This window comes from Puccinia triticina, chromosome 2A (genome assembly GCF_026914185.1).
Source record: "Puccinia triticina chromosome 2A, complete sequence".
Classification (NCBI taxonomy): Eukaryota; Fungi; Basidiomycota; class Pucciniomycetes; order Pucciniales; family Pucciniaceae; genus Puccinia; species Puccinia triticina.
Genome location: NC_070559.1, coordinates 8,694,213 through 8,719,616, shown reverse-complemented (window position 1 = coordinate 8,719,616; position 25,404 = coordinate 8,694,213). Strand labels below are relative to the sequence as shown.

The 25,404-nt window shown below is 48.2% G+C and overlaps 3 protein-coding genes across 3 annotated transcripts; 2 read left to right on the top strand and 1 right to left on the bottom strand.

The window, feature by feature from the left end:
- Positions 1–6: 6 nt before the first annotated feature.
- PtA15_2A912 (uncharacterized protein) lies at positions 7–5,362 on the top strand (the record flags this gene model as incomplete). The annotated part of the gene is made up of 8 exons (XM_053166982.1): positions 7–77; positions 130–905; positions 965–1,254; positions 1,320–1,524; positions 1,590–1,868; positions 1,936–2,091; positions 2,188–3,725; positions 3,800–5,362. 8 exons carry the CDS (start codon positions 7–9, stop codon positions 5,360–5,362), a joined length of 4,878 nt encoding a protein of 1,625 aa, XP_053018150.1.
- Positions 5,363–8,700: 3,338 nt separating this feature from the next.
- Positions 8,701–11,517, bottom strand: PtA15_2A911 (uncharacterized protein; the record flags this gene model as incomplete). Its single annotated transcript, XM_053166981.1, has 6 exons — positions 8,701–8,808; positions 9,318–9,516; positions 9,577–9,866; positions 11,153–11,275; positions 11,346–11,368; positions 11,451–11,517. The coding sequence occupies 6 exons, from the start codon at positions 11,515–11,517 to the stop codon at positions 8,701–8,703; spliced, it is 810 nt and encodes a 269-aa protein (XP_053018149.1).
- Positions 11,518–23,316: 11,799 nt separating this feature from the next.
- On the top strand, positions 23,317–23,712 carry PtA15_2A910 (uncharacterized protein; the record flags this gene model as incomplete). The annotated part of the gene is made up of 2 exons (XM_053166980.1): positions 23,317–23,434; positions 23,525–23,712. 2 exons carry the CDS (start codon positions 23,317–23,319, stop codon positions 23,710–23,712), a joined length of 306 nt encoding a protein of 101 aa, XP_053018148.1.
- Between the last annotated feature and the right edge of the window lie 1,692 nt (positions 23,713–25,404).

Genomic DNA, 25,404 nt, shown 5'->3' with positions numbered 1-25,404 from the left:
CACACCATGAGACTCATCCGAGCACACGATGGGGTCGCATTCGACTTCAGCCAGCAGCATCTCGACACCATCGACTGGTAAGCACAGCAGCAGCAGCAACACCAGCAACGCAAACTGACCTCCTCACAGTCTCGCGGCCTTCTTCCAGCTCATCGCAGACACCATCCAGATCGACCCCAGCCAAATCATCCTCATGAACCCCCTCGGCTCACAGCTCACCCAGAACCTGCTCAACGCAATCATCCAGCAGCAGCCCAAAACAACCGAAAACCACAGCGAAATCGACATCGAAACACAGACCAACGATACCCTGCTCTACGCCTTCGACAGACAGTTCCTCTCAGCCGACCCCTCAGAGGCCCTCGCCGCACTAGCCTGCCAGCCAGACCATCTCCTCCAACCCAAACCATCCCCACTCGACCCAGACAACCCCAGCCATCTCGCGCCAGACCAGCTCGAGCGGCTCGCACTCGACTACCACCGCGTCGGCGCCACCCATCTCCGGACCAGCCTCCTCCTCCTCACCCACGTCCGCGCACAGAAAGCCGCCCTCCAGGTCGCACTCAACAACCTCGACAAGTGTCGCGAACCCCCCAAGGGCGCCCTCGAAGCATACCAGACCTTCGCCCAGCCGCTCGTACAGGACTATGGCCAGCTCCTCCAAGCCTTCGGCCCCTCCTTCGCCCTTGCCAAGCGGGTCAAGATCCACCCCGCACTCCTGCCTACCAACGCCCTCCTCAAATCTCACTCGGCCGCCAGCCATCCTGGTGGTGGTGGTGGTGGTAGCACTAGTAGTAGTACCACCACCACCACCACCACCGGGATCATGAAGGTCAAATATATGGGCGACTATGTGATGGAGGATAAGATCTTGCAGATCAGGGATAAGTGTCTCAAAGTCTATGGTCAGTCGCTACATCATTCTTTATCAGAAAGAAGAAATCATTGACACCCAACCACACAGATGATTTCGGGACTAGGTTCGAGATGATCCGGGCTCGGTCGGCCGAGGTGAACGAGGGGGCCGCCAAGCTGAGAGACGAACTCAACGGGGGAGACTGCGACCTGGAAGATCTGTACGAGCTCGAGAAGGATGCCGACGAAGGCTTCCGGAGGATCGAGGATCTGACGGCCCAGATCACTCACATGGTCCGACAAGGCGACCCAATCGACAGCGTCATCGATTCTTTCGCCGAGCTGATTGTACTTGATGACGACTCGAGAGAACGGATACATTGTCTGATCGAACGCAAGGTCCGGGATTTAATTGCTCGTCCTTCCAAGACATAGTTGCTTACCTCAGTGTCACTTTATCTCAGAACTTCTGGCTTCATTATCTCGTTGGCGGCCTCAATCAGATCTCCCGCTTGCAGAGTATCATCCCAAGCATCGGTATCGAACTCCAGGCTCTGAATACCGATCTCAAAACCCGCACAGATCCCTTTCGATATCTCGCTCGTCTGAAAGATTTCGTCACGGCTTATGCCTCAACGGTAGTAGAGGTGGTACGGCGCCGCGAATATGGTCAGATCTAGGGTTCCTCCTGCTTTGATTGATGGTGTTTATTACTGAAGCAGAGAATATTGCAGCTCGTCATTTGGCAGATTATGCATCGGCTCTCAACAACCTCGTCTCTAAACTTGCGAACGATGAGCGCAGGCGGAGGGGAGTCTACCACTCCGAATATGCAGGAAAGTTACCCTTTGCGGTCGATGGGCTTGATGACAAGAGTGTGCCGACGATCGAATTTGAGATTCGATACATCGGTGGGGGTGGGGCTATCCTACCCAAATCAAGGGACACTACTGGCAAGCCTGCTTCAATCACCGGAGCTGACTTACCTCCCCTGACGAGGGCGGATGTAGACGGTAAGGCGATCAGCGCTAGACCATCTTGACCCGCTCCGCTCACTCTCTCCTCTCCTGCCCGTCGTAGAGCTGGTTGCTGGATTGCAGAACATCGAGGAATCCTCTCACACAGATAGCTTCTCCCCTCAAGTCCCTGCAAGAGAGGTCCGGCTTTTGGTTGAGAAGCAATTCAGTAGACTCGAAGCCATGGAAAATGCCTTTGCACTTGCTGTCGAAAAATTCGGTATGTCACTCACATGTATACCCGACTGACAAAATCCGAACACATTAATCAATGCGTTTGCCTGCTTTTTTTCTTTCTTTTTTTTGTTCTGGTCAGTGATGTCAGAGAGTGAATCGTGCATAGCTGGCCAACCTGCTGACGCGGAAGAAGTGTCGCAATTGAAGACTCGGGTAGCTGAACTAGAAGCTGCCCAAGAAAATTTAACGGAACGGCTCCGGGTCGAAAGTACTGCAGCAATCACCGCCTCCCGGAAAGCCCAGCAGGAGACTCAGATACAGATTCGGAAAACTGAAGATCTCAAACTTCAGCTGCTGAGCGTCAAGGAAGAGGCCCGTCACGAGAAGGAACGACTCACCCAGGATCAGCAGCCATTGATTACCGAGCTTGCCAATGCCAGCGGGACCATCGAAAGATTGAACGAGCGGATCGGCCAGCTGGAAGACGAACTGAAAGCTCGGACTAAATCATTGCAAGACACCGAAAGACAGGTCACTTCGGCAAGGGCCACGGCGGACGATGCGACTCGCGAGCTGCATGACCTCGAGGCTCGTCATCGAGACCACGTCTCGGACCATGAGATTGTTCTGAACCGACTCCAACAATCGCGTGATCGATGTACAGAGTTGGAAAGGGCGCTCACCGAGTCCCAGAGTCGGAACCAGACCCTATCTGGTCAAGTTGAAGAGCAAACTCAACTGATCGCTCGTCGCTCCACCGAAGCACAAGAGCTGAGGGAACACATGGAGAAAGAAATTTCGGAGCTCAAAGCGCGACTGGAGGACGAAAAACAACAAAACTGCAATCTACAAAATAAAGTCACTCAGCAGGAGATCGAGATGGCTCACATCACTCAACAGTCCAAATTACTTGCCGAAGCTCACACTGCCGCTGAATCACGCTGGAAGGAAGAGACCACAGCATCTACGTCCTGTTTGGAGAATCATTGTCTCAAGGCCGTCCAGGCGTTGAAAAGCTACCAACAGGTTCATCGGACTGTCAAGAATAAGATCGTTAACATGCCCCGGCCGGGCTCTAGCCAGAAAACGGCTGTGACAAACGGTTCGAGTACTGCCCCTGCTCAAGCACAGCAAACCGGGGGAGAAGCTGGCAGTTCAGACAACTCAGCCGGCGTTGACTCGGGCTCGAATAGTGCCAAAGAAGAACAAGAGCTGCCCTCGCCCCTGTCTCCCGAGTTCGAGGCGCTCCTCCAAAGCTTGTTGCAGTTCGATCACGAATCGATGGTCGACGTCGTCCAGCAGAAGCTCGATCAACTCTCAGGCTCGATCCGTAAATGGATGAAAGACTGTAAAGGGTATCGCGAACGGGCCAGTCGGTCCCAGGAGCTAGCTCAAATTAAAATCACTTTCAGAGAGTCAGTCTCCATTCTTCTCTACACACAGATCTCACCATCATCATCATCCAAATTAATACTTTCATGCCACAGCTTTGCAAAGGGCGACTTGGCCTTATTCTTGCCCACCCGAAACCCCTCAGCTCAAGTCTGGGCAGCTTTCAACGTCAGCTTTCCCCACTACTTCTTGAAAACAAGTGAAGTGGTGGCTCCTATTATCAAATCTCGTGAATGGCTCGTGGCTAGGATTCTCTCGCTGACTGAAAATATGGTCGATCCCAAGGTGAGTTCGACGATCCAATCATCTCGATGGGTAACAGATGCTGAAATCCTTTCGACGATCGTTGGAATCCCTAGGAGCCAGAAACCAATCCATTCCAGCTTCCAAGTGGGACGCGATATTTCATGTTGGAGGTTGAGCCCTGGAGCGTCGAGAAAACTTCGCGACGAATGGCCCAATCGATGATCGGTGGTGACAGTCCTGCCCGCCCCAGGATACAGAACCAGATGAGATCGACGACCCTCCCTTCTTCGCAAACTGCAGCTCAAGCCTCTCCCTCCGCACTGTCGAAAAGAGCAAGTTTTGCTGTCGAGGCTGATTCTAGTGCTCGAGTTGAAGAGACGAAAGTAAGTGGACCGGCAGAGCCTGCTCAAGCTTCGTCGGATCTTCTTCTCGAATCCACTTTGGAGATCCCAGCCAACACTTCTAATCTCGATCTCAATCAATCCGAATACACCGTCATCGATCGTGCTTCGTATCCTGTCGCCCCCGACCCCTCTTCCTCCGACTCGCCCTTCCGGACCAGTCTGAGTTCATCGATCCTCCCCATCAGGGCCGGCCCTTCTGGGCTCTCACTCAGCCTCAAGAGCTACCACAAGTCGCCTCTTGGCCCGACGCGCCCATCGGGCGATTCCCGTGTGCTGCAGCCGCTGGCCGAGGCCGAGGGCGCGCCGGAATTCAAGCCCTCGGAATCGGCCCGCCCGGCGTTCCTGGCCAGCCTCTCGCTCGCCGGCTCTTCGTCCTCCTCCCCGAATACGCGTCTTAAGCCGAGCAGCGGCTTTCAGCCCCCCTCGAAGCCCCGCTCGCGGCCGGTTCCCAAGGCGCCTGGCGCCTCGCGCTCGTCGAGTCGCGCGCCGTCGATCGCCTCCTCATCGGCGAACCTGAACCCGGCGGTGAAGGCCTTACTGATGTCGGGCTCGCCCTCGAGCAAAGGCCCGTCGACGGTGTCGACCACGTTCACCTCGATGGAGAAGGGCCCGGGTTCGAGCCATCATCCGTCGCGCTCATCCAGTGGGACAGCCGGCGAGCCCGACCTCCCGCAACAACACTACCAGCAGCACGTCGTCGGCCTGGCCCAGATCATCAAGCCCCGCTCTTCCGCCGGCTCGCCCGGGACGATGAGCAGCGTGATCGAGCTCGCCCGGCGCAGGCTCAGCTTCTCGAGCCCCTCCTCGGTCCCTACACCTGCCCCGCCCGCAAACGGAAGCCAGAATAACAGCCTCGGAAGCTCCTCCGGATCCGCCCTCCTCATCAATCACTCCCCACGCGCTGCTTCGACACTGCCGGCCATCGAGTCCGCGCACTCGCCTGCAGCCCTCGGCTCGTCAGCCCTCCTCGGTAGCCCTCTCTCTTCCGGACCATCTGGAGGGGGAGGGGGCCTGACCGGGTCGGGCTTCTTCTCGGTCTGGAGACGCAGGAAGGAGTCCTCCCCTACCGCGCTCCCGCCCCACTCCGCCCCCCCTCCTTCAATCTCTACAACAACGTCATCAACGGCCCCGCTGCCGACGCCTGCTGGTCACCAAGCCCACCATCTCCAGGCTGTCCATTCCCCGTCCGCTGCGGCATCCGCTTCGGGATCCTCGTTCGTCGCCGCGTCTGATCTGCTGAAGCGGTTCAGCGCCGGGGGCCCGGGGCCATAGGTCAGCTCATCCTCGGACCTCGGCGGAGGAGCATGTGCTCTTCTTTATTTCTTCTTCTCCGGCTTCAGCGCTGTCTCTCTCTCTCGCTTTTTTTATCTGTATGAGGATCTGTGTGTATGGGGTGTACACATGCATGTGGGTCTCTTGTAAATGGACGTGATGTCGTACGACTCATCTCTTTCTCTTACACAACTTATATATATATATATCCGATACCTTATCGCTTGCTCTTTCTCATCTTCCTCGCCTCTGATCGAAACCCTTGTACCAAAAAAAGAAACAGAATGAAAGGGCTGTATTGTTGTACTGCTACACATGTGGGCTGATCTTTAGTCCTTTGGTCTTCCTCTCTGTCCTCTCCGTCTTCTCTAGAAAGATCAATAGTTAGCTTTATACATATACCTTATTTATTTATCTATCTGTCTGTCTATGTTCCTCTTTGTTCATTTTTACGGGTCTCCAAATCTATTTTTTCAACGTTATATCATGGTGCATTCAATTTAAAGAAGAAGAAAAAAGTGTTGTGTTGGTAATTGTTTTAGGGGCCCTGTGTCCATAGGTTCCTTCCTAGGTGAAGGATGTACTTGCGTGAAGGATCGTCTGACTTAACAGAGCCAACCCACCCTCTGCGCGGTCTACCCTCAGCTATGGCCAGAAAATCTTGGCCACCATGGACACTTGTGTTCTCAATTGCTGAGGATTCTTTCCCAGCCATTGAGAAAGACTGTACAGGTTTGATGGCCAGAACATCTTGGCAACAATGGGCCTTTACTATACAGATATTGGTATGGTATTGTTATTGTATTTTTTTTGGTCCAATAATGGTATACTGTTATTTCCATTTCCTGTAATGGATATTTCCAATTACATGAGGATTTTTTGTTTTGGAAAATACTATATCCAAATGAAGGAAGAAAAAAGAAATTTCAATACTATACTGGCCAGATGTGGCCAGTACCAATAATTAGTAGGGATGAAAATCTATCTATTTCTTGAGCTTGGGGATCAGAGCACCCAAAGCCTTTCTGGCCTCATCAAATTCCCCTGAGAGGGGAAAATCCTCACAAAGCCACATAAGGCTGCTGACGGATTGTGGAATAGCTGAAGGGAACAAACAACCACCTCTGCAGCCGCAGAGAACAATTTCTCAACGGAACAAGAGCTACCCAGTGTTCCTAAATAAGCCTGTCCTATTACCACAAGGACCAGGCAGGTGGCATGGTTTGCCTGTATAACCATCAGGAGTCTACATGTCATTGCCTCAGAGCACTTGCATTTGTCAGGTTAAGTTGACGATTTTGGGCAACTTAACCCAAACGGCAATTACATCAGTCCGGGCTAACCCCAAACAAGACTCAGGTTTGATTTCAGGCTAAGATCAGCTAAATTTAGCAAGTGTTAACCTGAAATCTAGCCTCAGGCTAGGGCGGTCTGCGACTGATTTCAACTCACTTTAGCCTTAAACTGACCAAACAAATGTGTTTGCCCACTTGAAGGCAACCTCCTCAGCTAACCTTCCCACAAACCTGGGCTTATTTAACCCAAAAACCTAGCAAGCAAATGTGAATGCTCTTATGTTTGCACCTGGTTGCATTATCAAAGTAACCAGGAGCAAAAAAAGCTACTATACCTGGGAGGGAACTGGAGCGCAGCAAAGTCCTGTGGTCCATGGGCCCCACCATAGCAACAAGCCTTGGGACGCATCCCCAGCGCCTCCCCAAACGCTCCTTCCTACTAGAAGGAAGAATCCTCCCAGAAGGAGGAAGCCATGGGTCGACTTGGGGACTAACGCCACGGCAACCCCTAGAGTCTGAACGGCAGTACCTACAGCGTTAGAGGCGCCAGCAGCCATGCAACACGTCGCAAGGCGGGCGGCCCAAGGCCTATTCCGATGGGGCAAGGCAGAGCAAAGGGAGACATAAAAGGCAGGGCGTTAGACCCTGCAAATGGCTCCCCAGCTCTCTCACCTCCCATCGTTTGCGAGCATCCATTCCTTGACAGTCACTTTCCCTTCTTTTTTGACACCACCCACCCACCCCTACAGGTCTCGCGCAAGTAGGGCATAGACCAAGTTAGGGTCTAGCACTAAGCCCCCACTGGCGCGCTCCTTTTTTTTTCTGCTCCGGGGGGTTTCACTCCTCTCGAGCTACCGAGTCCAGATCTGAAATCTGGAGCCTCTTTGGTAGCTTGGGGGACACGAGGTGAAGCCCCCCCCCCCCCCCCCCCCCCCCGACCCACACACGGCCTACTCGGAGTCCCCCCCAAAGGGGATTCAGGTAGGCCTAGGACAAGCGCTGACGCATCCGCAGACGCGCTTGGCCGAACTTGTAAGAAGCAAAAAGTGAGACAGACAGGGAGAACCCCCCTTAGAGGTCAAATCAGGAGGGTTACTCCCTCCCTCAGCCCAACTAGAACCCAGAAGGATCATAGTTGCGGCGGGGTGCGGAATGGATGTATTTTGTGTTTCAGAAAAAAAAACAGAATACTATAAGGGCCACCTGCAGCAAGGGCCAATACTAGTACAGTTATAATTAGTATAGGGTGGTACATCCAGACCTATACAATAACAGAAAGGCCTGGTTATTGTAGAGTATAGTATAAGCCCATTGTTGATCTTGGCAACAAAGAATTGGCAGCCGACCCACCAAAACTCAGAATCTTGGCTCTGCAAAAGGAAGCAATAGCCTGCAAGTCCCTCCTGCCAAGGGTTGTTGGAGGCTAGCTTTGTTTGCCGTCAGTTGCAGCAAACCTCCGACCAGGGAGGCTTGTTTTCAGATAGGAATGCTCCAACTTAGCAAAGTCCCACCCTCCTAGCCGTGGAGTGTAAAACACTGGTCGCATTGCGCTGACCGGACAGAGGGGATCCCCCAAGTTAGACAAATGCTATTCTTATAGGACTGTAGCATGTTTGTTGAAATTGGATGGTTAAAAACTGTCATTTATTTATTTGTGCAAATGATATGATAAAAACAAATGCTTCACAACTAGCCGGTTTGAGTGCCAAAGAAGGATGAGGAGACTTGAGTGGCTAGGTGCAGCCACAACTTACACAGATTAGGATATTTGAACATGGGAGGTGAAAAGGAATAAAAACAAGTGGACACAGTTCACATCATTGCTTGTCAGTTCTTGCATTTGACGGTTATCATCATGGCGTGGGCCATTGGTAAGGTCATCGAAGACCTGTAATGCGGAGTTTTATATTGACTTGTGACACCTTCTATCGCCTCACTCTTAGGAACACTTTCATACCTGGGGGAAAACGTGAAGGAAGGTCAAGGTATAAGCAGATTAGGCTTCTTATTTTTGAATGGGGTGATCGGTAACATGTTTTCCACTCACCATCCTTTGGCAAAATCCAGCTCATAGTCCTTGAATACCTCAACAATCACCTTAACAGCCTTGAACATGCCCAGATTCATACCCAGACACATCCTTGGTCCACCCTGTGTGTGCTCGAAGTTGATTAGTTGAGACGCGATGAAGGATCAAATAGTCCAATCAGTACGTTGTTTGTCTTGAAATGTCAATTCTAGGTATTGGTAAAGATGGAAGTCTTACATTGAATGCGTTGAACTTGTACAGTCCAAATTGCTTAATACTACCTTTCTCATCAATCCAACGAGCTGGATTTTATTCCCCACAATCCGCCCCCCACAATGAGGCATCACGGCCCATTTGCCAGCCACTGTAATCAAGAAGAAGTTGCCAAAGAACCCAGCCAGAAAAAAAGAAACTTAGCCTTGCAAGAGCAATACTCCCAGAAAAATGGATGGAAAAACCTCCATCAAACCATATCACCAGCCTTGACAGTTGTTCCACCAGGGATTTGATCATGAGAGACAACACATTTTGCATTCTACAGGCAAGCAGTTTGTACGGAAATTGTATACGTGATACGTCATCCTGTCAGGTGGAATCAAGTCGCCTTTTATGTAGGTGAATTATAACTGACCTTCGGGACACTCGGATGCAATCTCAATGCTTCAAGTATCGTTGCATTAGTCCAGACAAACCGTTTGTAATTTGCATATGTTACACGACCTTGATTTTCACTCAAGATCTCAAACGCCTCCTTGCGAATCTTGGAAATGAAGTCTCTGTTCATCAACAAGTGAAAGAAGTTCCAGGAAAGCGCTTCCGCAGTAGTGTCACTGGTTTGATGTCAGTCAGCTTACAGTCGCGTTGCAAGGCTGATTCAACAATTGACTTACCGGCCGGCAATGATGAGATTCAGTGCCGTATCCCTCAGCTCGATGCGTCCCAAACCACCTCCACGCTCATCATGAGTATGCATAAAAATTCCCAATAAATCAGTAGGTTCTGCTTCTTCCTTTTCGCCATCCGATGTCTGAGACAGATCAGCCATTTGCTCATCAATTAACGAGTAGGCGTAATCATCCAGAACACGGCACGAGGCTTCCATGCGTTTGCCAATTGAAGACACGAGCTTCATGAAAACCTGCCATCCCGCAACAGTCGAGAATCTGAAGTCAATCTGATCCTGCGCAAAATCAAACGCAGTCGAGAAAGGAATAGACGCTGGAGAGATTTTCAATGGCAATGATGTTTCTCCGCTGTCATAATATTTCGCACCAAGAAGGCTCAAATCTTTTCCAAATCTTACCAACAGGAAATTGAAAAAACGAGAAGTTTGAGCTACGTATTTCTGATGTCTACAGAAGAATTGGACAAAAACTCCACTGACGTCATCTGCACAAAGGAGTCCATCGTGAACCGGAAAAAAAGGTCACAAATGTAGGAATATAGACCCAGACCCGCACGCGCAGCAACCATTAAGGAAGCTCGCGCGGATAGCTCAAGGCGCAAGCCCAAGCCCAGCTGCAAAGAAAGGTAAGCCCTTTCGCAGTCCAGACCCCAGACCCCAGCCCTAACCACAGGAGCTAACGCTAGAATATCTCTTGACGATTACAGCAGCGCATCAGGTCAGAGCCCAAAGCCAAGCACAGCCCAAGAAAACCTTGTACGTCCCGAGAGCAAGCGGCGAGTAGACTTAAACCTTAAGACTAACTCAAACGCATTCTTCCACAGAACTCTTGAGGATTGACTTGGACCCAGAAACCAGCCAGAACTACTGGACAGACTATCAGAAGCTAAAGCTGCCTGTAAGTAAAGACCAGAACAAACCAAGACACAAAGAAAAGAAACAACAAACATACTAAGACCAAAACCTTGTTTTGCTCATCTACCAGAACCCGACGCCTTGGAAGCGTTCAGACAGAACAAGACAAAGTTATTGAGATAACTCGGCTTAGTCCCGTGAGTAGAGAAAAGACACGCGACAGGGAAACTAGACATAGACTATAAGAAAAAGAGACCAGAGCTGACTCCTTGCTATGCGACTGATTGGCTCACAGGACTTTGCCAAGCGCAAATAAATGGCGATGTGCAAAGCCAGCGCCAAGCCCAACCTTTCCTTTCTTATCATTCAGAAATAGATCCCAGGCGCAACCTGCCCTGCTTTCAGGTACATGATTGCACCGCCTTTCTCTATCTCATTCTAACAAAGCTAGATTCCTATCAAATGTACATAGTTATCTAACAAGCAATAAACTTTCAGTTGCTTGATTTCTTTTAACAAAAGTCAATGCTATGATTTGCTTCCGCAGTCGAGTTCAGTATGTAAAGTAGCCCATCCATGCTTTTGTTTGCGGAAGGGACAATAATGTTCTTTGGATTAAAATGGCAGCAAAAACAAGGAATTCAGTTCAAACTGCTCTCAGACTCAATGCTGAAAGATCTTTGGATGGTCTTCATTTTTCATTTCACCTTGAATGTTTTGATGCTAAAGATTGTCGAGGTGGCCTGTTGAGCTTGCTTCCAGGCTCCACCATCCGCTACAAAGATGCCATCTCCAAAAACATCATGCATAATGGTTTGGAACAAAGGGCCCTAGGAATTCAAGGCACATTAAAATCTTTGCAATAGTTTTCTCTTCTAAGCACGGATAAAACCCTTTTACCTTGACATAGTTTTCAAAGTTGGCTATATTGTACAAATTCAATCAAAGTCATTCAGTAACGGGCGGTCAATCAGCCACATGGAGGTGTTAAACATGTGGGCTTACTTTTTTGGATATACTCGATCCATTCTGGTTTACTGATTTCAACAACCCTGGTACCGTGCACTGTCATACTAAACCCAGGGCCATGTTTCAAGGCTGTAATGGTGTCATCCTCCAAGTTTCGAGACCTATTTATAATAATTTCCGGTAACTAGAGCAAACAGTTGAGTTAGCCGTTTATTGGACTTTTGTACTCTTGCCGGATTCCAACCTACATGTCCAAGTCTTCAAGGCCGAAGGGATTGGTTAAGTATTAGTTGGGTGAACAAAAAATAGCACTGGAAGTAGCTGAAGACAGTCAGACGCACAGAGGCCACCCGGGTGCTTCGTGAAATCCAGTGTCTTTTCTTTTTGTGGTTCCAATTGCTAGGGAAATGATGTCAAAGATGGGGTAGATGTAATAATCTTATCAGTCTGAAAATTGCATGGTCATCTTGCAAGTTGTTCAAATGACAATGGCTTGGCAAGCTGCATACCTCGGTTAGGACTAATTATACACCATTTGAATATATTGCAACTGGATTAGCTCATTATCATGGTAGGGTCAACAGGTGGAAGAAGTCGGGGTTTGGCTCACAACTTGATGAGGAGGTAGACCAGGCCACAAGCAACCAGATTGAGGAAAAGAAATTATTGAACAAGTGAAAAGAAAGGTCCAAGTGAAGTGGGTATTGAACCCACAACCTCGTGTACTGTGAGAGTCAAACTCACATACTCAACATTCATGAGTGATGCTCTAACCATTGACACTGCCCGCAAGCGGGTGACGAAATCCGGATTTTGTTGCGCTGACAAAAACCAAATTGTGCCCCGAGTTTGAGCCCCGGTGCTGTCGTCACCTGCCGTGGATTTCGTCACCTGCCATTCTCAGTGGCAGGTGCAAGAGGAAAGCACAACTCCCTCAATGGCTGGTGCTAACCGGTCATCAAGGGGACATACACACCTCCCTTGATGGCCCGTCTGTACTGGCCATCAAGAGGAACACACAACACTTTCTTGTTGGCCGGTCAGTACCGGCCAGCAAGAGTAAACACTGTTTTCACTCTTGATGGCTGCTACTGACCGGCCATTGAAATGTGATACACACACCCCTCGGTGGCCTGTCAGTACACCGGTCATTGAGAGGAAAACACTAACCTCTTGATGGCCCGTACTGGTTGGCCATCAAGAGCAAATCTCTTTTGTTAATGTGTATACACATCACCCTTGATGGCCCGTCAGTACTGGCCATTGAGAGGAACAAAATACACACTTGATGGCCTGAAATGATTGGCCATCAAGAGGACATACATACCCCGCTCAATGGTCCATCAGTACCGGCCATTGAGAGGAATATACTACACTCTTGATGGCCTGCGCTGACTGGCCATTGAGAGTCCAGTGCTTTGCTCTTGATGACCAGTTGGGTCAATGTACCAGGTGTACATGTCCTCTTGATGGCCAATCATTTCAGGCCATTGAGAGTGTATTTTGTTCCTCTCAATGGCCGGTACTGACGGGCCATCAAGGGTGATGTGTATACACATCAATGAAAGAGCTTTGCTCTTGATGGCCAACCAGTACGGGCCATCAAGAGGTTATTGTTTTCCTCTCAATGACCGGTGTACTGACAGGCCACCAAGGGGTGTGTGTATCACATTTCAATGGCCGGTCAGTAGCAGCCATCAAGAGTGAAAACAGTGTTTACTCTTGCTGGCCGGTACTGACCGGCCAACAAGAAAGTGTTGTGTGTTCCTCTTGATGGCCAGTACAGACGGGCCATCAAGGGAGGTGTGTATGTCCCCTTGATGACCGGTTAGCACCGGCCATCGAGGGAGTTGTGCTTTCCTCTTGCACCTGCCACTGAGAATGGCAGGTGACGAAATCCACGGCAGGTGACGACAGTGCCGGGGCTCAAACTTGGGGCACAATTTGGTTTTTGTCAGCGCAAAAAAATCCGGATTTTGTCACCCGTTTGTGGGCAGTGTGAGCTAAGTACACATTGCTATTTTGCAGTTGAATACAGTAGATGTATGCTTATGATGATGTGTGCTGTTGCCTCCAATGGTGATTGGATGTGTAAGCAACAATGTGTTAAGCAGTGCTAGAGTGACACTTCAACAGAAATGTGATCATGTTACTAGCCAGCTCACGGGTGTTGGAGATAGGATGGCGCGGCGCAAGGAAGGAAAGATGCATTCAAGAGCAATTGAACCACAAGACATTAAATACCTTGAGATATGAACGCACCAAGACATCATCTCAAGAAGACCCGTCCTTCCGCTCATTCTGGTCGGAGCTCTGGTAACGCCGGCTACACTGCGGCCGGCTCACCACCCCTTCCGCTGATCCTGGTTGGAGCTACACTCCAGCCGGCTCATCGCCCCTTCCGCTGATTCCTCCGGCCTGCCCATTGGTTTGTTTATGCATAGTTCTCCCCAGACTTCAGCTCATCAGTTGTTTACGCAAACCAAATAGGATCCTATTGAACTACTACGGCAAACCTATTGGCTGCGGGATGAAGATAGTTCAAGCTCAAGTTTTAGACTTATGAAAACCCTAACCATAGATGTAGATTTTGTATACATAACTTCCGCCATTGTATCCGTTTCCTCATTCTTCTTATTGTTTTCATCAATCATCAAACTCAAACTCAAGCAATCTCATCACCTTTGTCTTCAGGTATTCCTGACATATTTCTCTCACTTTCATTCCACATCTTTGCTCAATCCTTTTCACTCATTGGTTCATATTGTTCTCCGATCATCTCAGGTGTGCTTTCTCTCAAGTCAACTAGACTTGCTCGTCCACATGTTTCTAATAACGTACCGTTATTATCAAAGGTCCGCTTTCATTTGTTTTCATTCTTCTTGTTGTTTTCATCAATCATCAAACTCAAACTCAAGCAATCTCATCACCTTTGTCTTCAGGTGTGTTTTCTCTCAAGTCAACTAGACTTGCTCGTCCGCGTGTTTCTAATAACATACCGTTATTATCAAAGGTGTCCCCGGTAGCTCAACCATCAGGTTATGAGCCCGCGTTCCTGTTAATACTCGCTACTCTCGTACCACATACACGCAAATCAAAATGTCGGAAAGCAAAGCCATTCCTGTTCTGGTTGGCAAGGACTTCACGGATTGGAAGATCAAGATTGGGGGATACTGTCTTCAACATGGTCTCTACGACTATCTGAACCCAATCAAGCCAAGCAACGTCCCGACTGATGCGACGCTTCTCAAAGAGCACAAAAAGAATCTTGAGCGCACCGCCGGTATTCTGCATCAAGCAATGGGTACAATTAAAGCTGTGACCCGAACCCCGAGCCTCGGGTGTTTTCCCGGGTGGTACCACCTGGGTGTCGGTCTACGGGATGGGTCCCTGTAAACACCCGAACACCCGAGTGTTCTTGAAACAAAAGATTGGGGGAGCCTGAGGGGAGGGACGATTGCCATCAATTTTTGATCCTAGGGCTTTCATTTTGGCATTGAAATACTATCACGATGTACAATCACAGGTATTTTTTTTTGTTTGCAGGTATTGGGGTGGAAGCCGAGAGAGATTGAGAGAAAATAAATGAACTGTGAGAGGGAAGAGGTGGAAAAAGACAATCAAAGAATAGGCCCATCAAAAGATTGGTACCAGCCTTTGACACAGCCTCTGCACCTCTAGGACAAGCAAAAATGGCCTGGATGCCGCTGAAGTTGAGCAACGACGCGGAATATTTGGTCCCAATTGTTTGGAAGAGAAATCAGTCAATCCGTTCTTGCAGTTCCTCAGCTTCATGTGGAAGTAAGTTTCAAGTTCCGTTATCCGGTTCCAACAGGCGTGAACTGACCATGGAGCTATCTTATCACACAGCCCGTTGTCATGGGTCATGGAAGGTGCGGCAATAGTCACGATTGCGCTCTCCAACGGAGAAAACCGTCCACCAGATTGGCAGGATTTTGTTGGTATTATGGCTTAATCCTCATTGTAAGTCATTTCATGTACCAGCATCAAAATATATGTAAAAGTCTTATCTGACCTTCTTGTCCAAAGAACTCCGGTATCGGGTACTACGAAGAGAGATCTGCTGGCAATGCAGTCAAAGCCCTCATGGATTCCCTAGCTCCAAAAGCAAAGGCACGGCGCAACGGGAGCTGGTTGGAGATTGACTCAGCTGACAAGTCCAAACCCAACTACGGTGCAAATTCTGCTGTTTAGAATTTTTGCCACGGTCTGAGTCGCTATCTTCATTGACTTCAATCACAGCTTTTGGAGTAGGATCTGGGGTTGCTGGCGGCTTGGGCGTTGTTTGAGCTGGGTTTCTCTTTCTCTTCATGGTGCTGCCGCTGCAGGGAGATGTTCTGAGGGTTTGAGTCACCGTTTGAGGAGCAGTCGGTGACACCAAAAAAAAAGAAGGAACACCCGGGTGTTTTGGTGTCTACCCGGGTGAACTCGGATACGGGCGTCGGGATGAGCCTCACCCCCCGTCCCGAACCCCGGGTTACACCTTTAGGTACAATCAACTACCAACGCTTTATAACACAGGACAACATCAAGGACCCTGCGGCGATCTGGAAATCCATCACCGACTACTACGAGTCGTCCTCTGATCAAAATCAAAATGTAGTGTACCGCGACTTCATAACATTCCCATATCGCAACAACATTGCGACATTCCTGGAAAATCTGGATGCCAAACTCAGCAACTTGGCAGCTGTTGGCTTGGTAATTGGTCAGCCGAAAGGAGCGGACATCAAAGAATCTCATGCCGTGGAAATGATTCTCTGCAAACTTCCTGAAGAGTTCTCATTGGTCGTGGACATTCTTCATCAATCAAAGGAGCCACTCACGGTAGCAAGTGTGAAGGAAGCCCTCGACAGTAAGCGTCGTCAATCACGCGTCGCTGGATCATCATTGACCCCAACCATCAAGCAGGAGACAGCCTTCAAAGCCAACTGGCCGACATGCAAACCCGGCTGGCACAACCCAAAGACAAAGCACTCGGCTGAAGAGTGTATCGAAGCAAAAAAGAAACCTTCCAAGCCTTGACCATCGGCAAAAGAAGCTGTCGATCAAGCATCTGACGAATCTGGCTCGGAATCCATCTCTACAGCTAGCGGTCTGGTAGCAATACGCCTGGCTCTGGCTGCTGACATGTCAGGTGAAGGTGAAGCCTGTTTCCTCAACTCGGGAGCAAGTCACCACATGTTCTCCAATTGATCCTACTTTCATGGGTTTTGCCGCAAGAAATCTCTCATTAGCCTGGCGGACGGCAACTTCCTGCAATCCACCGGTGAGGGTTACGTCTACATCCTCAACAAGTCAAAGGAACCTATCAAGATCAAAGCACTTCTTGTTCCAAAGCTCGCAGGCACCTGGATCAGCTTAGGTTGTCTTTATGAGCGAGAATGCGACATTGTTCGTACGGGAAAATCCACCTTCGACATCGTCAGAAAAGGAGTCACAATTCTCTCAGGAGCTATATCATCGGGAACGTTCAGCGCAAGAATCGTCGTTTCATCTCAAGGTCAGTCTGTCGATTCTCAAGCAAAACTGTCCATCCTCTCTGACGTCAACAGTCTTCACAGGTCTGCTGGACACCCCCACCTCAAGGCGCTAAGAAAGATGTATCCAAACATCCCATTGCACCAAGAAGTCAACTGTGATGCCTGTTGTCTATCGAAATCTCATCGACTACCATTTCCATCCTCTCTTCCAACTGCCACTCAACCACTTGAGTACGTCTTCATGGACCTCAGTGGGAGAATCAACCCTCCATCCTTCGGCGGCAAGGAGTATTACTTCAAAATCACTGATTACTACTCAAAAAAGTCCGAAACATTCTCCTTCTTTATGCAATACTACAATGAAGTTACGAATTTTCACAAAGCCAACATTAAGACAATTATATTCGATGGGGGGGGAGAATTCAACTCAAAGGAATTTTTGGATTTCTTGAAGAGTAAAGGAATAAGCACGCAAGTCACAGCGCCTTGCACACCTCAACAGAACTCGGTAGCGGAGAGAGGAAACCGGTCGACCGCCAAAAAATCTTGATGTCTACTAAAGCAAGCAAACTTGCCATCTGAATACTGGGGCGAAGCCGTGTGCACAGCGGTTTTTCTTGAAAATATAACACCGATGAAGGGCATCAAGTGGGATAACCCATACAATCAATGGTATGGTACCAACTTCAACATCAATCGGCTGAAACCATTCGGATGCCTTTGCTATGTCAACATCCCTCACAAGCTTCTTGACGGAAAATTCGGGGACACTTCCAAGAAGGCACTTCTCCTCGGGTACAAGCTGGGAGCGCATAACTGGCGCGTTCTCCTCCCAGGAGGAAAAATAGAGCGCTGTCACGACATCAAATTTGTCAAGACAGAATTCCCAGGAGTCTCTATTTTTTCTTCAGCTGACCCTTCACATCACTTCGATCCCTTGTCGCCTCCAGAATTCGACGAAATCATGGAAGACTCCACCTCATCCACTCAATCCCCTTCTACAGAAGAAACGCAGGCGTTAAACTATCATCTTGAGGATAACAACTTCGACGTTGATCAAGACAATACTCGTCAGGATTTCTTCACTGCATCTGAAAACGAGTTGACATCAACTCACCATCAGGATTCCACCTCTGGAGCCGATCAGCAATCAGACCTCACTCCAGTTGTCAGACCAAAACCAGGTTGGGATATCGTTTTCACATCAGACGTTGCGCCTTGTAACATAAGCTCAGACATTGACGAGTCACACATTCTTCATTCTAAGCGAAGAGCAAACTTCGCCATGGCACTTCAAGCTTCCGAAATCCCACGCACGTATTGAGAGGCAATGCTGTCTTCTGACTCAAGTTCATGGACAAAAGCAATTGATGCGGAGCTAACAGCAATGAAAGATCTAAAAGTCTGGGATATCGCGGTACTTCCTGAAGATGAGTCATTGTTAGGCACGGTATGGGTTTTCCGGAAAAAGAAGGATTCTACTGGTGTTGTGGTCAAATTCAAGGCGAGACTATGCGCACAAGGTTCTCGCCAGCAAGAAGGTCATGACTACACTCATACCTACGCGCCAACTGGACAAACGGCCAGCCTTTGAACCATCATCACCATTGGCCTCTGCAAAGGCTACAAGATCCACCAAATGGACGCAAAAAACGCTTTCCTAAATGGTACTCTTCAAGAAACAGTTTACCTCCGGCCGCCACCAGGTTTTTCCGTGCCTAAAGGGCATTGTCTCAAGCTGAACAAAGCAATCTACGGGCTAAAGCAAGCGCTGCGAGTATGGTATGCTGTGTTGAAAGAATTCTTTGTATCCATCAATTTCCATCCATCACAGGCCAATCCGTGCCTATTCGTGTCCAAAGTGAAAGGTTGGGAATGCTTCGTTCATGTCTACGTGAACAACATGATCATCATCAGTCACGACGTGGACACTTTCAAGCAACTAATCTCAAAACGATTCAGGATGGAAGATCTAGGCGAAGCGGAATACATCCTCGGCATAAAACTAACCCGTGTCAACTCAAAAACCCTGACTTTGACTCAAGAAAATTACACTCAATCCATTCTTGAAAACTTCAACATGCACGATTGCAGGACGACAGATTCTCCCATGGTTGCCAATACTAGACTAGTTAAGGCCACTGACGCCAATCATCAAGCCTTTCTGCAGCTCAAAATAAACTATCGCAAGGCCTTGGGGTTGCTCAACTATCTTGCCGTCTCCACAAGGCCTGATATATCCTTTGCAGTTTCACAGCTCTCTCAGCATCTTGAGAAACCGGGGATGTCTCACTGGAAAGCCGTGACTCACTTGCTCAGATACTTGGCAGGCACAAAACATTATGGCATCACACTTAACGGCAACTGTAATCTTGACGACGTATCTGTATACACTGATGCCGACTTCGCTAACTGCACCGACAATAGACGCTCATACTCCGGTTATATTGCAACAATTGGTGGGAATGTCATTTCGTGGTGTTCCAAAAAGCAACAAACGGTTTCAACTTCAACAACTGAAGCGGAGTATCGCGCTCTCTTCAAAGGAGCTCAAGGGTCCATATGGTTAAAATTTCTGCTTCAAAGCCTCAATTGTCCAATTCAATCTAAATTCAACATTCACGTTGATAATCAAAGCGCGATTGCGCTGGCCATCAATCCACTCTTTCAACAGTGTACAAAACATATTGACATAGTTTATCACTGGCTCTGAGAAATCTACAACAGCGGATTGATTCAAATCAGTTACATCTCAACACATCAAATGAAGGCCGATATGTGCACGAAAGCCCTGGGCAGGAGGAAGCATCTGGATGTATGTAAGGCATTGTACATGCACGGGCAATGAAAGAGGGGGGGTATTGAACTACTACGGCAAACCTATCGGCTGCGGGATGAAGATAGTTCAAGCTCAAGTTTTAGACTTATGAAAACCCTAACCATAGATGTAGATTTTGTATACATAACTTCCGCCATTGTATCCGTTTCCTCATTCTTCTTATTGTTTTCATCAATCATCAAACTCAAACTCAAGCAATCTCATCACCTTTGTCTTCAGGTATTCCTGACATATTTCTCTCACTTTCATTCCACATCTTCGCTCAATCCTTTTCACTCATTGGTTCATATTGTTCTCCGATCATCTCAGGTGTGCTTTCTCTCAAGTCAACTAGACTTGCTTGTCCACGTGTTTCTAATAACGTACCGTTATTATCAAAGGTCCGCTTTGATTTGTTTTCATTCTTCTTGTTGTTTTCATCAATCATCAAACTCAAACTCAAGCAATCTCATCACCTTTGTCTTCAGGTGTGCTTTCTCTCAAGTCAACTAGACTTGCTTGTCCGCTGTAAGACTCAAAAGTGGTTTTGAAACCCTTTTGCTGAATGGAGAAGGGGATGAAGGAGGTGCAAGCTCTGCCCTTCTATACTACCAGCTACAAGACCCACCAAGGTAAGCTTGGCAAGTTTTAATAAGTGATAGGAGTGGTTAGCCCAAGATAAGTTTCTTGTGACACAGTATAAAAAAGGTTGTTATTCAGTATGTAAAAGTTGTTATATGTAAGTAAGAGGGTTGAGTGGGTACGTAAGTGTTTTGGTTGATGGGTGAGTATATAACTTGATGAGTAATAAACTGAGGAACTCCAAATGGGGGGGAAGAGAGCTCCTTATATAGACAAATGTGAGGGATTTTGGCTCCAGGGCAGCCCCTGAGTGAGGTATTTTAGCTGGCCTGGACTGTACAACATGAGGGAGTTAAGAGGGAGTGGCTGTGTACAATTTATGCAAGGGGTGCATACATGAGGAGGGGCTGTGCCAGATGATGTCATAATTTATGCAAGGGGCGCATCAGCTGTGCAGGGAATGATCATGTGATGTAATAAGACCAAACAAAGTGGAGTTAGAAGGAACTAGAATGTGGTGTGGTGTGCCAAAAGTGTTTCAAGTATCAAATCACATAAAGTCACAGTTTACTATTGAGAAGGAGACATATTTCTAGATGTATTATTGCATAATAGGATTCTACAGGTCATTTAACCCCTAGTCACTCACTGGAACCACTAGGCTAGCTGCACTCAGGCAAACGTTACGAGTATTATACTGTGTTCATAAGCATAATTACATACTGTAGAGATATTTTGATAGTACATAGCATAGAATTAGACTCAAGGACAAATTCATAGTGTATGTAGTGGCGTGGTTTGGCTCTGCCCATGGCATGGTTCCACCTGTGGACAACTCCATGATTGTTGTTTGGCTCCACCCACGCACCACGGCATGGTTCCACCTGTGGACACCTCCAGGGTTGTTGTTTGGCTCCACCCACGTACCACAGCATGGCTCCACCTGTGGACACCTCCATAATTGTGTAGGCGCCATGGACACCACCACGTGGACACCACATGGACACCACCACCACAACCACGTGGATACCATATGGACACCACCACCACAACCACGTGGATACCATCACCACATGGACACCTGTGTGGTGGTCACACCAGCAAAAATCCCTCACAAGGATCCCCACCAGCAAAAATCCCTCACAAGGATCCCCACCAGCAAAAATCCCTCACATTTTACTATAAAAGGAGGAGATTTTCCCTCCTCAGTTTTGAGCATGCCACTCAGGCAATCCTAACCAGAACACACATCTCACTCAGAGTTACAAGTCACATCCACAAAAAATCCAGTAGTGTGATCTCAATCAAGTTGCCCATTAACATCTTTCATGCCTCAGAGTAGTTCTAAGTAGTCAAGTAGAAAGTATCACCCACTTGTGCCCCTAACAAGTCAAAGTGATCTTAACCCATTGTGCTCTTAACTGAAGGTTAAGGAAGAGGGCAAAGACACTTTGAATAGTTCACATATAACATCAGTTCTCTCAGAAGTCTTGTATCAGTTTATCTCCACTTTCATATCACAAACATGTCAAACCATATAAAACATATCTTACGTTTAGGCTCATTTCCATTATCTGACTTAAGGCTGCTGTAAACTGCTCTAACTCCATTTCCCACACAAAATCCACTTTCCACTGAATTCAAGTTTGATCTAGGTCTGATAAGAGACTGCTGCACATAGTTTTCTCTATCATTATTTTGCCACAACAATAAATAATTTTGTTGTCAGAATCCTTGTGTAGTATCATAGAGGGGCAGGTCTTTCAAACCACCCGTAACAGTTGTAATAGCTTCTTACATCTTTGAAATATTATAACTGGTATTTCCCCCTCGCAGAACTGCCATCCGTCCCAAAGGAGTTCTCACAGCGGGGAACCATTCAGTTGAAGGGGCACAGCCTGCAGGGGCAGTGCTGCATGATGTCATGTACATAACAAACAAACCCAAACCAATATATGTAGTGGGGATAGAATGGTGCGGGGAATGTGACTTGAGGCGCCTGACAGATGGTTGACTGGGTGCTACAGGTTGTCCAGAGGGTCTAACTTCCAGTGTAGTGGGGCTCCAGTGATGCTTCCAGTGGGGAATAGGGGTTAATTTAGCCGTGGAGTCCATTTATGGCATTGAATTCTGTATGTACACAAGAAAAACTTTTGATTTTTCACATTTTTGCGTACCACACCGCGTGTTTCTAATAACGTACCATTATTATCAAAGGTGTGCTTTCTCTCAAGTCAACTAGACTTGCTCGTCCGCGTGTTTCTAATAATGTACCGTTATTATCAAAGGTGTCCCCGGTAACTCGACCATTAGATCCCCGGCATTTGACACTCCATGTATAATTCCGCAACAAAGCGCAGAAACAGCACCCTCTCGGTAGATTTGCCAGACATGGACAGCTAGCGGCTGCATTAGTCCATGTCTTAGTTACACTTCTGACGGAGAGGCTGTACACGCTCAGTCAGGTGCCAGTTTGCCAGCAATCTGACATCGTCACAGCCTTACATAACTATCAAGTCCCTTTCGGAGGGTCCCTGCTTCAAGTGACAGGTCCCTTTCGGAAGGTCCCTGCTACATAAGCTGGATGATAATTGGGCCGGGTGTCCATCAGCGCGCCCGAGGCCGCCCGGGTTTGGGCCGGGCACAGACACCACTTTCCTGAAATTTCCAAACTTGTGCCCGACCCGTCACAGCTGCTAAACGGCGTGGAGGGGCGCGGGCTGTCCAGTGGGCGCCCGTGGGATTTTTCTGTCCGGACTGAAGGGACGGATAGTTCGGGATTGGTGAGTGTGCCAAGATTGTGGAGGCCAGAAACATCCTCCGCCATCGGATATCCGTCCACATCAGCAGGTTGGGGAACCCCGGATCTCAGATATCTGGCGTGATCCGCTGTCCTCTACCAGATATTTCGGATTGTCTACCGGATATCCTGCACGCAATATATGGCAGGGTTGAAGTGGATCCAACGCCGCGACCATCTCGGAAGCCAACGAGCAAGATGACACCGGATCCAGCACTCAAGCTTGACCCTCCTCAAGATAACACCTTCACGCCGCAAGAATTATCTGGATTTGATGGCTCAGATACTTCGAAACCGATCTATGTGGCTATCAAAGGTGAACAACCATTTTATCTTATCAAGCAACGGCTAAATTCCACAAATTGACGATTTCTTTCCTTTCTTTCGCATGCAACTTGGTGATCAGGCATCGTATTTGATGTGTCCAACAAGCGAGATGTATACGGACCTGGAGGTAGCTACCATGTATTCGCGGGAAAGGATGGAAGTAAAGGGTTGGGGCAGAGCAGCCTGAAAGTCGAAGATGCGATTGCGGATTACTCTTCCCTGAGTGAAGCAGAGCTGAAAGTATTGGACGATTGGGTTGCCTTGTAAGCCGCCTATTGCTCCTGATCATTCACTTTTTCTGCCGTCCTTTCTCTAGAAAATAGAAGTGCATCCAATGCGTGATTCGCTCAACATCACCAGCAAACCCTTGTCTGGGCTTATCACGTCCCTTTAATCTCATGAAAACGAATCTGACCCGTGTCTGTTCCGTGCCCAGTTTCAAGAAACGATACAATATTCTTGGAAAGGTCATCCGATAGTAGGCAGCCCAATGCTTATCTAGCTGTACCATGTAACAACATACCTCCTCTGTCGATCATGCATGGCAGACACATATAACCATCACGATGATTCCAATGCTGATTAACGTCAAAACAACCCGGAATGGAAAACTACCTTGAATTTGTTCCAAACGGTAGATCCCTTTTGCTCTCAAATGCCCCTGAATTGAGTAAAGTGGACATTCCCCCGAAGGAGCCTTTGGCGCAAATAAGCTAGTCAAACTTTCTCGCGGGGTATGCCGTTGAAGGTCTTTGGAGCTCATCTCCTCTAATCCTGTTAGTTGGGCCGTGATGGCTCAACCCAGCCAAGTTTGGATTGGCCGCTGGCAGCCTGGCCGGCATTGGGTATCTTTTGCATTGAGGTTGGAGTTGTGTTGGAGACCTTGCCGCCAGGCAAGGAGTCGTCTCGACGGCCCCTGATTGCTTTTTGCTATGGATTGAAATATGTATGTAACCTCCGGAGAGATTTGCGGAGCTCCACGGCCATCAGCAGCCCTGGCTTCCCACCCATCACCCGAGTCTGATTAATCCGATTGGGAGTTCAACCTTTTCCGTTTGTTTGTTTTTTTGGCCAATTCGTGCCCCCTGTCTTCCGTTTCTTTGCTCACCATGAGACGTTTGCAAGCTACTAGTGTGCGCTTAATCAGACTTGAGACTACTCTCGTCCAAGCTTGCCCATGTTATAGCTAGTCGTCATCTCGTCTGGTGATGCTAGCTCCCTCTGCTTTTGTCTTGCCTCTCCTTCTCAGCACTAACAAGCTACTGCGAGCAGTCAGCCAAACCGAGTCTACCCTTTCTTATGTTGATTGATTGGTTATCAATTAATTAAAACCTGTTTGGCTTTCGCGGTTTCCTCAAACAACTTTTCTCACCTTTCCCTCGTTGTGTGTGCTGTCATCTAGCAGGCATTTCGTTCCTCCCCTCTCTTTTTGACTATATCTTTGACAGATTTCCATAACTTTCTCTCATCCTCCACTTGATTATTACTATTATTATCATTATCATACCCTGCAGCCTGCCCACGTAGGACCGCGACTTCTGATCTATACATTTGTATCTTGATCACATCATCCATCCACCGACTGTGACGCGTGAGCTCGCCGCTCTTTTGCCCGGAGGCACACCCATCTCGACTTCAAGGCATTCTTGTGGCCGTATAAATACATCAGATCCCGACACATAGAGTTCATCTAGCTGGTTCTACCTCTTGCGCTCGCCATCTGCATTGTACTGCAGTCGACTTCTATATTTTTTTTGGACTACAAACTTTTTCTTCGATACTGCTTCCATCCTGCCTTATAAGCAGCCTCCCCTGGTTAACATCAGCAACCAAGTCAGTCTAAGTAACCCTTGATCGCCCTTTGACGCTTCATTCAATTCACATTTTGACTGACTTGATTCGGCTCTCTTTTCACTGTCTCTCGCTTGCCATCTTGGATTCAGTTCAAAACGCTATCCT